Source organism: Juglans microcarpa x Juglans regia, chromosome 1S (assembly GCF_004785595.1).
Source record: "Juglans microcarpa x Juglans regia isolate MS1-56 chromosome 1S, Jm3101_v1.0, whole genome shotgun sequence".
Classification (NCBI taxonomy): Eukaryota; Viridiplantae; Streptophyta; class Magnoliopsida; order Fagales; family Juglandaceae; genus Juglans; species Juglans microcarpa x Juglans regia.
In genome coordinates, this window is record NC_054595.1 from 2,278,622 (window position 1) to 2,292,329 (window position 13,708).

At 34.4% G+C, this 13,708-nt stretch overlaps 1 protein-coding gene across 4 annotated transcripts; it reads left to right on the forward strand.

Moving 5' to 3' along the window:
- The first annotated feature begins 2,903 nt into the window (after positions 1-2,903).
- LOC121245790 (G-box-binding factor 1-like) lies at positions 2,904-11,382 on the forward strand. Of its 4 annotated transcripts, none has more exons than XM_041143654.1 (12): positions 2,905-3,330; positions 5,414-5,555; positions 5,672-5,719; positions 5,858-5,947; positions 6,262-6,351; positions 6,513-6,676; positions 9,201-9,258; positions 9,430-9,478; positions 9,547-9,755; positions 10,169-10,246; positions 10,637-10,762; positions 10,957-11,382. In XM_041143654.1, exons 2-12 carry the CDS (start codon positions 5,496-5,498, stop codon positions 11,056-11,058), a joined length of 1,074 nt encoding a protein of 357 aa, XP_040999588.1. In that variant the 5' UTR covers positions 2,905-3,330; positions 5,414-5,495; the 3' UTR covers positions 11,059-11,382. The 4 variants fall into 4 exon arrangements, with proteins under 4 accessions (XP_040999589.1, XP_040999588.1, XP_040999590.1 ...); XM_041143656.1 differs by having other exon boundaries at positions 5,414-5,473; XM_041143655.1 differs by lacking the exon at positions 5,672-5,719 and having other exon boundaries at positions 2,904-3,330.
- Positions 11,383-13,708: the final 2,326 nt, after the last annotated feature.

Below are 13,708 nucleotides of genomic sequence, written 5' to 3' on the forward strand. Positions count from 1 at the left end.
TGATATAATATATTTTACATAATTTAATATATTAACCATTTAAATAAATAAAAAATCATTTAAAATAAAACACCTGAGTTGACTTGATTGAAAGTGACAAATTATATTAGGAAAAGTTCTAATGAATTTATGGTTCAAGGCATTGGAGTTTCCCTCCTCCATTGTTACAAGGTAATCATGATTGGGAGTAATATTACTCCCCATTTATATTCAAGTCCATTTTTACTTTTTTTTATTTTTTTTTTATCATTTTCTTTTAAATATTTTTTTAACATCTTTAATCATTAAGAAAAAAAAAATATAACTTTATTAATACTCAATTCCTTAATCATTAAGTAAAATAAAAAAAATTAAGAAAAAAATCAAATACAAAGGAGTAGTAGATGGGTAGTAATAGAGTAGTAACCCTATCATTATTCATTATGATTTGTAAATGTTTAAGTATATAAGTTTCGTACAGTTTCTTTATAAAACAATAAATTCTATTATAAAAAGTGTAAAAAAAAAAAATTATTTTTCAGTAAAATCTACCATTATACAAAAGTCCTGGACAAGGCTTGCACAATTTAAATTTGTATACCTAACATTACTCATTGTTATTTTATCCTTTAATTAATATAAATATTGTCTTGCTTAGAGAGAGAAAAAAAAAAAAGGGTTCCATCGAGGTGCAAATAATCGAATAATGTTGAAGAACTCTTTCAAAGTAGTATCCATCATTGTGCTTATTAGCTCCATTATGAATTCCCTTGATGGACATGTTATGGATAATTTTAATATAAAAAAAAAATATTTAATAAATATTCACGAGGCATCAACAATGTTATGCATTATCTTAATTCTTATGTTTTATCATTTTATTCGCACCATCTTAAAATGATTTAATAGAATTATTTAATAAGTAAAACTAATAATGTGTTAATCGAAGTTTGGTCATAGCCTCATTTCAGTCATAGTTCGGTGGAAAATCATGATTGAATATATTGTTAAGTGATATGGAAGAATTCTATCTTTAATTAATTAAATTAAAGCACCTTTATCCTCAAAAGTCAAAATCACTTTATCTTTTTACGATTCTTATCTTCTTCCCTTTTTTTTCTTACGTTTGGTAAAAAAAAAGAAAAGAAAAAGTAAATCTCACGTCTTAATTCTTTAATGAAAAGATAAAAGCTCTATTTTTATTTCGTTGTAAAGCGAGACTCGAAAAAAGGGTTCGATTCAAGTTGATTTAAATTGAATTAATCGGAAATCGAATCGATTTTAGATGAGGTTTAGACAGTGAGTTGAGATGAGATGAATTAAAATTAAAATTAAAAATTAAATAAGATATTGTTAAAATATTATTTTTAATATTATTATTGTTTTGAAATTTAAAAAAATTGAATTGTTTATTATATTTTATATGAAAATTTGATAAAGTTGTAATGATTAAATAAGATGAGATGAGTTGAGATCAACTTTGAATCCAAACGGGGCAAACTTTATGAATTATTCAATGAATCGCTTCAATCAACTGAATCTAACCGATTTTAGACCAATTTAAACTGATTCCAACCGATTCAAGATTGCATTTATTTTAATGTTATCTAACAAGTGAGTTTTTGTATTAATTTCTTATACAAAAATATGATAGAACTGAATATAAGAGTAATGATATTCATCATTTATTTTTTTATCATCATCTCATAATCTCATGATATGTTATTACTTATTAGATAATTAGAGACTATTTATTATATTTTACTTGTGAACCTATAATTTAATGTTAAATTATAGAATAATGAAAGGATGATACGAAAAATGATGATGGGTATAATTTTTCCTGAAGGTATATTAATTTTCTCACCATTATGTATTCAATAAGAATCACAAAAAAATTTAAAGATAAAGCATGTAGATCTTTATTTTCTTTAACTTAAACAAAAATATTAAGAGATGAATGAGTGTTTTGTATTAATTTTGAGGTTATGAATCAAATACTACATTTGTCATGTGCTTATATTAACTTAATGGTCTTTGTCTTATTCGCAAATGAGACAAAATATCGACAATTGAGGTTAAATATTTAACTTACATATTTATTAAAACTATTTCAATTCATATCATATTTTTATTAAAACTTGTCAATGAATTTATATTTTATACTCTTTACATAATATTAAATGCTTGAATTACATTATATATAATTTATATATTTTTTTATTAACATTAAAATAAGCAATTTAAAATTATCATGAATTGTCCGATCCAATTTGTTGGATCACCATATTCCAAACCAAGCTTTGTGATAAAGTAATGATAAGGTACAAATTTATTTAGTAATATCCAACATATTCATTAGAAAAATACTACTTTGTCCACTCAATTTACCTTCTTATTTTGACATCGCATGTATTTTAATTTTTTTTAATTTTTTTTCTTAATAATTAAGGAAATGATTATTAGTGTATTGATATATTTTTATATTTTTTAAAAATGTTTTAAAATGATAAAAAAAATTGAAAAAAAAAATTTAACTAGCGGTGAGTGGTGCACTCTAGCGATAAAATAGTACCACTCTATTCGATAAAATATTTTGTGCACGGATCTCGCTCATATATTTGTAAAAAGATTTATAAATTTTATAAAACTCTTTCAAAATATATAATCATTAAAAAACTTATTTTAACCACAAATCACTATAGTATTTAAATATGTAATATATAGGAAGTGTATTGCATTAATGGCAATAATGGAACTTTGATCTATATTCTGTGAATTACTCGGAACAGAATCCGAAATAAAAGGAGAGATAGTAGAGAATGATACGGCATGGAATTTCTGACAGAGCTTAAAATCAGGAAAAATATATTTAAGATTATCCAATACAACGTAAAGGGGATGAGTCATCGTGGTTTGCTGCATCGTCACAATCACTAATAAACGTGGGCACCTGCTATCTTCTCTCTCTCACTCACCCACGTGTCGCCCTCCCCAAACCCTTGATTCGATTCTTCGAGTTCCAATAGGACACCGCCACACAAAGCAAAAACATCAACAACAACCGCGTACACAATCATCCACTGCCGCACCAACTCAAACAGCAGCGGCTTCAGTCGTAGCACAGAGACAGACAGTAGACATCATCCTGAAAACCAAAAGGGAGAGCCTTTCTAGGCCGTGCGTTCGTACTCAAGTACTGGTTCTCTGCCCCGAAACTTCTCAGCCGTTATTCTCTCGAAGATTTTGTGCTTCAAAAAAGGAAAGTATTTACAGTAAAGAAGGGGACTGTGTCTGTGTATATCCCGGTTGGAAATCCACCTCACCGTTCTCCGACCGCCATTAACTCAGGTCTCTCTCTCTCTCTCTGCCAACGTATTGCCGCCTACCAATATTTCTGCCTATTTTTCCTTTTTTTTTTTTTTTTTAAATTTGATTTAATTTCTCTGAATTAAGCTCTGGATCTCCAATTTCTTACCATTGGTTTCGACTGCGGATCCCCATTTTTTCTGTTGCTAACGATGCCAATTTATGCTCCTCTAATCTGATTTTATTTGAATATTGAGGTTGGCAACAACTTGAAATACTAACAGGCGAAGTTTCCACAATTCTATGATACTATTTTTGGAATTAGTTACTGTGCTTATGTTGTGTATCTGTGAATAAACTTTATAAGGTATAATTGAGAAAAAAAAAAAAAACGCTAAGACGTGCATAGATTTCTAGATTTATACATGTCAATCTTAAGGCTAGGTGATTGAAAAAGAGGGAGTGAATACATATTCTTTGGAGGAGCCTATTGGAGGAAGAGTAACCCGATATGTAGTTGCGTTTTGTATTAGTTGGTTTTAGTACGAGGGGGTTACTTCAAATTGATAATATCTCATTCAGTGGTCGGAAGCTTGCATGTTTATGGAAGAGAAGCACTTACAAGCGCATGTAATTATGGGACGAATTAATTTCCTTATACAACATGGTAAAAGATGGGAGAATAGTTTGGAATGAACGAACTTCGTTCATTTTGTCATTTTGCTTATGTAAAAGTGTTTTTGGTTCATTTCAATCTCAGGATGAGCTGAATCAAGGACGTCATATAGTGTGTGGTGTCATTGCTGAGTACATTACCAGACTAGTACCTGTAATCTATGCTCATAAATAACTAGATGTTAACTAGTTGAGAACACCCCCCCCCCCCCCCCCCCCAAAAAAAAAAAAAAAAAAAAAAAAAAGATATATATATAGGACTCCCTTGGAGAATGAAGTTTGTGGGTAAAGTGATGTCTCTGACACGATTTCCAGAGATGGCAGTCTAGGGGTTCCCCGAGAATAGTCAAAACAAGGATAAATAATCCAATGCATTCTGAGTACCAAACAGGGGAGTTTATTGAGGGAATCATCTTTGACCTTTTGCAAGTTGAAATGGTGAATTTAGGGAATTATGACGTGTATAAATTACTAAGGAAATGGGGACCATCTGACGAACATTCTGGTCCTCACTTGAGACTGTCATGGCAGGGGAGCTATTGTATGATTAGCCTTTACTAAATTCATCCAATCCACATGCTCTTATGGTGTTGGTAAGGAGTCAGAGCCTTGAACATGAACCAAGCTCCCAGTATATCAAGCCTAGGCATTTACGTCGGATATATGTTGTAATCATTTATGGTAACACTCTGTTTTGTGGTCTGAAATGACTGCAGAACTGAATAAGAGATAAGGTAAAAGTTAAAGGCACTTAGATGTTAATGCTTAATGGCAATAAGCAGCGAGTCTGTTGGCGAATATACAGATGACAGTCTATGACTTGAAAGAGGATATGGGATTAATTTAGGTAACCGTGGCTAGCTGGAATTTAAGGCTTTTGTGTTTCAATTATTTGAAGGTTAAACCATTTTGAAGTTCTTTAGGTTCTTTTAATAGCCATCTTCCATGAATCAAACTTCCAGTCATATAACATTTTGATAAATGTAAAATGCCATCAGATGTATGTGTTATATCAAAAGTGACGTATGTAGAAACTCTGATCGTTTTTAGCTTTGAAATAAAAGAGATATTTATTTTCCATTTAATTTCTTAGCAGAAGGAAAGGAGGGGAAAACAAAAAATAGAGAGAAGACGTGCATTCTAACAGAAAAAGGAAAAGATACGTAGCCAATTTATTAAACTGGAATTTGTTGTGTGCTTGCTGAACGCATGCTCTGTTACAACTTATTTGAGATGCAATCACCACTTTTCACTTGAACTGAATACCTTCAATCTCTTGTTTATTGTGGATGTGAGATAATGTCAGTAATAAGTACTTTTACTACAACTTTCATGTGAATCTAGAGAAATTGCTTTTGTTTATTTGTAAAAAGTATCAATGTCAAGTATATTTATCATCTTCTGAAAATTCCTCCACTCACATATATGGCTATCATATGGTGCTTTTCAGGTGCTTCATAGATATCACTTAGGATACAAGCGATCCAGTCATAAACTGCAGCACTTGAAGGTGACTTTCTGAAACAACCTCGATGGGGACAGGGGAAGAGGGCACACCCACTAAGCCTTCCAAACCAGCTTCTTCAACTCAGGTCCCCTGTCCTCCTCCTATTTCCTCCACCATTCTCTCTCTCTCTCTCTCTCTCTCTCTCTCTCTCTCTCTCTCTCTGTTTGCGTGTGTATGTTAAAGCATTAAATGTATTTGTAGGAAATACCAACAACACATTCTTATCCTGATTGGTCGAGCTCAATGCAGGTTCATGATGAAAATATGTTGAATATTTTCGATTGATTTTTGCAGCTTTGTTACATGAGTTTTTTTCATTGTTTATCAAGATTACTTTGAAGTATGGATGATCAGCGTTAGTAGCTTATAAATGAGATTTTTGTTTAGGCTTATTATGGTCCTGGAGCCACTCCACCTCCGTTTTTTGCCTCAACTGTTGCTTCCCCAACACCCCATCCCTATATGTGGGGAGGCCAGGTGATTATCTCCCTTTTTTGGATCATTTAGGCTCAGTTTGGATACACAAAACCTCTCATCTCATCTCATCTCATCTCATCTCATCATTACAACTTTCTCAAACTCCCACACAAAATATAATAAACAATTTAATTTTTTCAAATTCCAAACAAAAAATATTATTAAAAAATTATATTCTAATAATATTTTATTCAACTTTCAACAAAATATCTCATCTCATCTTATCTCATCTGAACTGCGTAACCAAACGTAACCTTAGAGGTGTACATTCTACTGGATTGGAGATTCTTATTTTGCTTGTGTCCGCATTTCAGCACCCTCTAATCCCACCCTATGGAACCCCAGTTCCATACCCAGCTCTATATCCTCCAGGGGGAGTTTATGCTCATCCTAATATGACCATGGTAATCCTAGTGTTCTTTCACTTTCATTCTAAATTAGGTTTCTATATTCTTTTTTCTTTTTTTAACAAATAACTCATGTGCCTACATGTGTGATGCACGCACGCATACTAAGAAGTATTTAAATTGGTCATCTTAATTTGTTTTTACCATTTCTTGTGTAGACCCCAAACTATGTACAGATGAATGCAGAGTTGGAAGGGAAGGGCCCTGATGGGAAGGACAGAGCTTCAGCTAAAAAATCCAAAGTAACTTCTGGAAATTCTAGCAAGGCTGGAGAGAGTGCAAAGGCAGCTTCAGGTTCAGGAAATGATGGCGCTTCACAAAGGTGCAGCAACCTAACGTGTAACTTTGTATCTTGTTCTGACTTGCTTTCTGTAACACCCCCTTCCCGTAGGCTAGGAGTGCCACGTATTTTCCATAAAAATAATCCGGTAATAGATCCCATAATTTCATAATTTAAAAAAATTGAACTTTTATTATGCGGAAAAATGTCTAATAAAACTGTCTTCCAAAATATTAAATGAAATAAACTGAAATAAATTCATGTCATAAAAACATGTTTATTTTAGAAAGTCTGAACTAAAAAAAATAAATGCTCCTTCTACTCCTGGCCTGCCTGCTCGTAATCATCATCTTCACCTGGGTGGTTAAAAACATGAAAATAAACTAAAATGAGTCGATGACTCAGTAAGAAATTTATCACAACGTAAACGTAATAAACATAAGATCTTCATAACAACTTTCATGCTGAGCTAAAAAAATTCATGACTGTTCATGCTGATGCTTATGCTATGTATGACTGTCTTAACTGAATTAACAGACTGATCTGACTGATTTAACTGATTTATCTGACTGGCCAACACACTTAACCCTGTGTGCAAGGTTGTGCACCAGCCCCACATCCCGCTGCAGCAAGGGGAACGGCTGATAGTATTCTAGCATACTATGGTGGACCACGATTGAGTTCATGGCTTGCACACCACCCTGAACTGAACTGCATTGGTACCATGCATCTGAATGGCCATCTTATTAACTGATCTGATATTATCTTACACTTGAATTTAAGATGGCTTACGTGTCTTATACACATGAGATGCATGACATACTATATACATAATCATAAATTCTGAATTTAAACATGATGCGGAATGACATGGTCGTATGCTATGCTAGATGACATGCTTGCATATGACATGAGCGGTTCATAAATAGTGGCTGTCAATGAACTGGCTTGGATAATACATACATATAAGCTAACTGTGATTATCCTAATTTATGATCAAATTTACTTACCTCGCTGCGTGTCTTCTTGAATAATACTTCGTAACTTGAGACCTATATGAAATAATAACTATCACTAAATTGGTTTGGAAACACGTACTAATATCTTAGTTAATTAAATCTACAATCTAAAAGATAGTGTTAAATAATTCAATAAATCCTGATATTTAAATTACTTAAAATACTTATTTATAATTTAGATGAATACTCAAATTATTTTAAATAATTCTTAAACATAAATTCTTAATCTAAGTTTCATTTCCTAACATAATTATTAAATCTTATAAGAAACCTAATAAATTCTATTAAATATTCTTAACATCACAATTTTTATCAAATTCTTAACATAATAAATTTATTAAATTACACTAAATAGACAAAAGAATATTAACAAAGTATTTGCAAACATCCTTATAAAATAACCTTTGACTACTATATTTATTTAAGAAAAACTGACTTTTAAAAAAATGTAAAGTACAATAAAATTAATAAACTGCTAATAAAATAAAATCCATTACAAATTAAAATACAAGTTCATTTAAATAATTAGAATAATTTCTGTAAAAACATACAATTTGGCCCATAACATAAAACTATAATACAAGAGCCCAACAAAAATGAGCTCAACACTCGCACAAGGCCTAGGGCCCAAAGCCCATCAAAAGAACCCACGGGTTCAACAAAACCCGAAACCCACTGCTTAAACACAAGAAACAGAGAGTTCGAGAGAGGGAGTGAGGTTCTGCAAAAGGAGAGCTCACCGAGAGGGGGCTGAGTGCGACGGCAGCTTCGGGTGGCTGGGAGGGACCGGCGACGCGACAGGGGGGTTTCCGGAGAAATGAGTGGCTCGACGGGGGTTGTGGGTCGGCGGCTTCTGTGTCGTCGAGGAGAGGTTCGGCGCCTCCTGAGGTGGCCACCGAGGAGAAGGGGCGACGGCACTGGTTCGGCAACAGGGGTTTTTCGCAACTCACAAGTTTGCCTTCTCATGTACAGGTAAGCACGTTTTATAATGGTAGGTGATAGAGAATTAGAGAAACCCTAGAAGAGCATAGACGTGCACGTGCAAGAGAGTGGAGACGTGCATGTATAGAAGATACTGGGCAACAGAGTTGGTGTTCCACTAGGATGTTAGTAAAACAAACAAAATCACCGAGAGAAACATACGGGTTGGGTGGTTTGAAGTTTTCAAACAGAGGCTAACAATGTGATGAGGTTCGGTGACTAGAACAAAAATTTAAACTTTAAATTTCAAAACAAAACCGTAGTAACCATAATCTGATACACTTTAGAAATTCTAACAAATCATAAATCGCAACTATAATAGAAAATATAAAGATAAAGTACATATAAATTCTGATAAAACTATAATCATAAAAATATAAATTCTAAAAATATAAATTTACTAGAAAAATTTACTTACATACCCTAAAATCAAAACTGGTATGTCACACTTTCGGAGAACTTTTTCCTTAGCATTGAGTTTCCATCAAAATTTGTGCTATAACTAGTATATGCTGATCAGAATTTGCTCCCCCCCCCCCCCCCCCCCCTTTTTTTCTGGTTAACAGTGCTGAAAGTTGTACTGAGGGTTCATCAGATGGAAGCGATGATAATAATGACCAACAGGTACAATATTTTAAAACCAATAGGTGTGCCTTTTTCTTATCCATGTAGGTTGGTTTGGCATGCCTCTGTCATTATTCAGATATTTATGGTGGAGTTTTATACATCCGTATTAATCTGTCCTGTGGATATAGTGTATTCTTTTTCTTCTAATAAACACGTGCAATTCTGTAGGATTTTGCTGCAAGTAAGAAGGGAAGCTTTCATCAGATGCTGGCGGATGGTATATTTTTCATCTTCAACCTAAATGCTTCCTGCCTGTTCCTTTAGCTGTGAAAATTTTGTCCTCAGGAGCCAATGCACAAAATACCACTGTTGGAGGCATTGTCCAAGGTTCAGTTCCGGGGAAGCCTGTGGCCTCTATGCCTGCAACTAACTTGAATATTGGAATGGACTTATGGAATGCATCCCCTGGTGGGGCCGGAGCTGCAAAAGTGAGACCAAATCCATCTGGCACCTCATCAACACTTGAAGGCGTAATGCCTGAGCAGTGGAGACAGGTATAAGCCTTAAAGGGCTCTTCATTTTTCTTATTTTTATGCCCATTTTCCATTCCACTTTTCAATGTAAAAATTAGCTTAGAATACAAATTCTTGTTGAATTGCTGCTTTTGAGTAATTGCCCACAAACATGGCTGCACTTGTGCACACGTGCTCTCGCAGCTATTACACTGTTGCAGTTCTGAATATGTTATTTTCTGTTTTTGTATGCCAGTATTATCTTTAGCTTATCACTTGATACACTTCTCATGGGGAGGCTGTTAGTTTTGAACTCATTGCGACTGACTTGCCTTTGAACTATTTCCATAACAAGATTTGGTTTATTACCATAGTTTACCATTTACCTATATATTTTAACAATTAAGCTTTCTATTAATTCCTTTGTACTGAGTTTTAGCTCTTGATTTTGACAGGATGAACGTGAACTTAAAAGACAGAAGAGGAAGCAATCTAATAGGGAGTCAGCTCGGAGGTCAAGATTACGCAAACAGGTAAAGATGTACTTGTTTATTGGGAGCAACTTTTTGTCTGTTTCACTTAGGTCCCACTGCTCGGCCATGTTCTCGAACCCCCTGATTTGTGCCTTCAATTTTTTAACCATCTTAAGTTATGAAAAAAGTGTTTTGATATCTTTCATCAAGTAACTTTGTGTTTCTCCTCTCTTTATGATGTTGAAGAATGATGTGAAGCTGAGGGAACATCATTTCTTTGATTGAATCTTACTGCCCTTGATGTTATTATAATCAAAGGAAGAAATAGGTTGCATTTTCATTGATTGCTGGGTAGTCTTTATATGTGCAGCTGTGCTTGAAGTCTGGTAGGGACCATTAATTATCTTGTGCATATTTTTAAATCAATCTTGCATTTCTTGTTCCAACCAGGTAGAGTGTGAAGAACTACAGGCAAGGGTGGAAAAATTGAACAATGAGAATCGCACTCTCAGAGAAGAGCTGCAGAGGCTTTCCAAGGAGTGTGAAAAGCTTACATCCGAAAATGGTTCCATCATGGTTTAATTTTAAACCCTTGTCTTTTAGAATAACTCTTTCTGTTGTTTTTTTCTTTGGTGATCACTGGGGAAAAGATTTTCCTTCTGATTGTCAATTGATTACCCAAAATGTCAAAAGCATTCCAATCAATTCTCTCCCGAGGATTCCACCAGTTTGATGGGAAAGTTTTGCCCTTTTTTTTGCTTCTATAACAGGAAGAATTGACAAGTATATGTGGACCAGATGCAATCGCTAAACTCGAACAGAACATCCCCACATCAGTTCTTCAGTCTCATGGTGGTGATGGCAACAGTTAGAAACCCGGCAAAGACAAGAAGACTCTCTAGTCTGAGAAACATAAATTAATTCGACTCCCGGAAGTAATGACATTTTCCCTCATCCAGCATAGAACATCTATTTTTGTTACTAATTTATAGCCTTAACCTCTTGTAACTGTAACTTTTATGAATCTTAACCGAGTGGGTACGTTGATAAATCCATCTGTATTGTATTGGACGATTAAGGGAAAAATATTGCATATAAGAGAGTGCTACACAATACTACTACGGCAACAACATTTATCTGTGTTTGTATGCTTATTGTCGTCACTCGTCAACTCCACATTTTCTCTGTTAAGGCAACATTTTCTCGCTGGGTTAGCTCGGCTCATGACCTGGCCATAGCCCATGCAATCACAGAGGGAGATGCCAATCCTGTCCCCATTTATGAAGATGTAGGCTGCAGGCTTGCGTTTTTCAAGCATTAAAACCATGCAGAGTTATGATCCAATTCGGTGATGGGGGCATTAATACATGAGAAGTGCTACAAACACAAGGGGATTATATAAAAGTAAACTCATAAATTAATGTGGATTCATGTGATCCGTTAGATCTACTTTACAATCAAAGTAATTTTACAATCTAGCATATCGCATCAAGTCACATCAGTTTGTAAATTTATTTTTATGTAATCACTATGTGGTTAAAGTATTTCTTTTAATATATTAATATCACTTAGTCATGATTAGATAGGAAGGAGATGAATAACGACCTTAACTTTAGTTCCTTCACTCTAGTATTCGAAGATGAAAATCACGACACAATATTCTTGCGCATTAGCCCGTTTCTTCTTGCGACGTTTCCTCGAGTTTAGGAGTGAAGGTCCTACCGCTATGATGGGGCAAGTATCCATGGTTGAGACCTCTAGTTCATTATTTTGCCTTTAATAAGGGAAAGCTTGCACACCTCCAAAAAGATGTTTTGTGCAGTGTTTTGATTTGGTCTGACTGCTACATCAAAAGTGATTTGAGTAGTGATCTGCTGGAGGAGGGGACCATCGTAGATTGTTGTTTTGGATTTTCCAATTTCATGCATTAGTGATACGGTAGCAAAATCTAGATGCTCTGAATTATGCTTTTGATCACAACTGCCTAATTCTCTAGGTGAGTTTAAGTTGAATAAAGCTGATTTGCCTTGTTTTTGCATGTATAAATGGCTTGTTATGTCTAGTTTACTTGTCTACTAGTTAAGAGATAACTGTGCATGTTTTTACTTTTTTGTTTCTTGCACTATGATTGTAAGTAGTATTTTTTGTTCTTTATTGGTTACTTCCTCTCTTAAGCTTGGGATTTAGGATTTCGTATTCTAAAAGCTACTCTTTTGAAATATGGGGTCAGGGATGGCTAGCAACACCTTCAACTTTCTCTGTACAATCTCCAGTCTCAGTTCTAAATAATGAAGTAAGAGTGTGTGAATTGATGCAATGCAAAGAGGAGTGGAATGAGTCATTGATTAGAACAATTTTTAGTAAAGAGGAAGCTGATCATATATGAGTAGCATGAATGTGGAAGATAAAATGATTAAGGGTCCATCAAAAGAGGATTGTTTTATGTAAGGAGTGCATACCACTTGGAGCTTGAAAGAAAGAAGGCTAGTAGAGGTGAAAACTAAAGGCATCAAGAGAGGGATCAAAGCTGAGAAAGCATTTGGAAAATGAATGTTCCAGGGAAAGTTAAATTATTTCTTTGAAAAGTTGTTAATGAGTTTCTAGCTACTAGGAGAAACCTTTTTTTGAAGAAAGTAACAGACAACCCCTATTGCCCCATTTGTAGAAGAGATGAGGAAACAGTTATGCATGTGGTTTGGCAATGTCCTGCAGCTTGTGATGTGTGGTCGAAGTGGCTGAGTATATTGCAAAAGATGAAGATAGAAGAATATGATCTACTAGCTCTGTGGGAAAAAGTAGTGAAAAAGCTTAATGGTTCAAAACTAGAAGGGGTGGCTATTGTGATGAGGGGCTTATGGTTTAGAAGAAATGAGTGTATCTTTGAAGACAAGTTCAAATCTCCAAGTCAAGTAATCAGATTTGCTAAGCATGATCTGACAGCATACCAATTGGCTCAACAGATAGCAAAGGCAAGCAATAGCAGGAATGAAGGGAGTCGTAGCAAAAATTTGAGGTGGGAGAAACCAAGTCCAGGTTTTGTAAAAGTTAATTGGGATGCAGCAGTTGACAAAAAAGAAATGAAGGTGGGTATAGGGGTTGTAATCAAAGATGAAGAAGGGAAAATGTTAGTAGCTATGGAGGGACAGAAGCACAATGTTGATCAACCTGTTGTTGCTGAAAGTCATGCTTTGTGGAAGGCAATGGACGTGTGCAGAGAACTTAGATATGATAAGGAGATTTTCGAGGGAGTTGCTCGAGTGGTAGTTAATGTTGTTCACAATAAAAATGAAGATTTATCATACTATGGAAGTCTAATAGAAGGTATGAAGCAGTTACTAAAGTATAGAACAGATTAGAAAGTACAGTTTACTCATAGAACTTACAATGAGGCAGCTCATATTCTAGCAAAGGAAAGTTTATTTTTACCGTCTGAATTTGTTTGGATAGAAGATGCACCTAATTGCATTAGAAGAATTGTAGAGAGTGAGAGATGTTGTAATGACTAATACAAAGTAATCAATG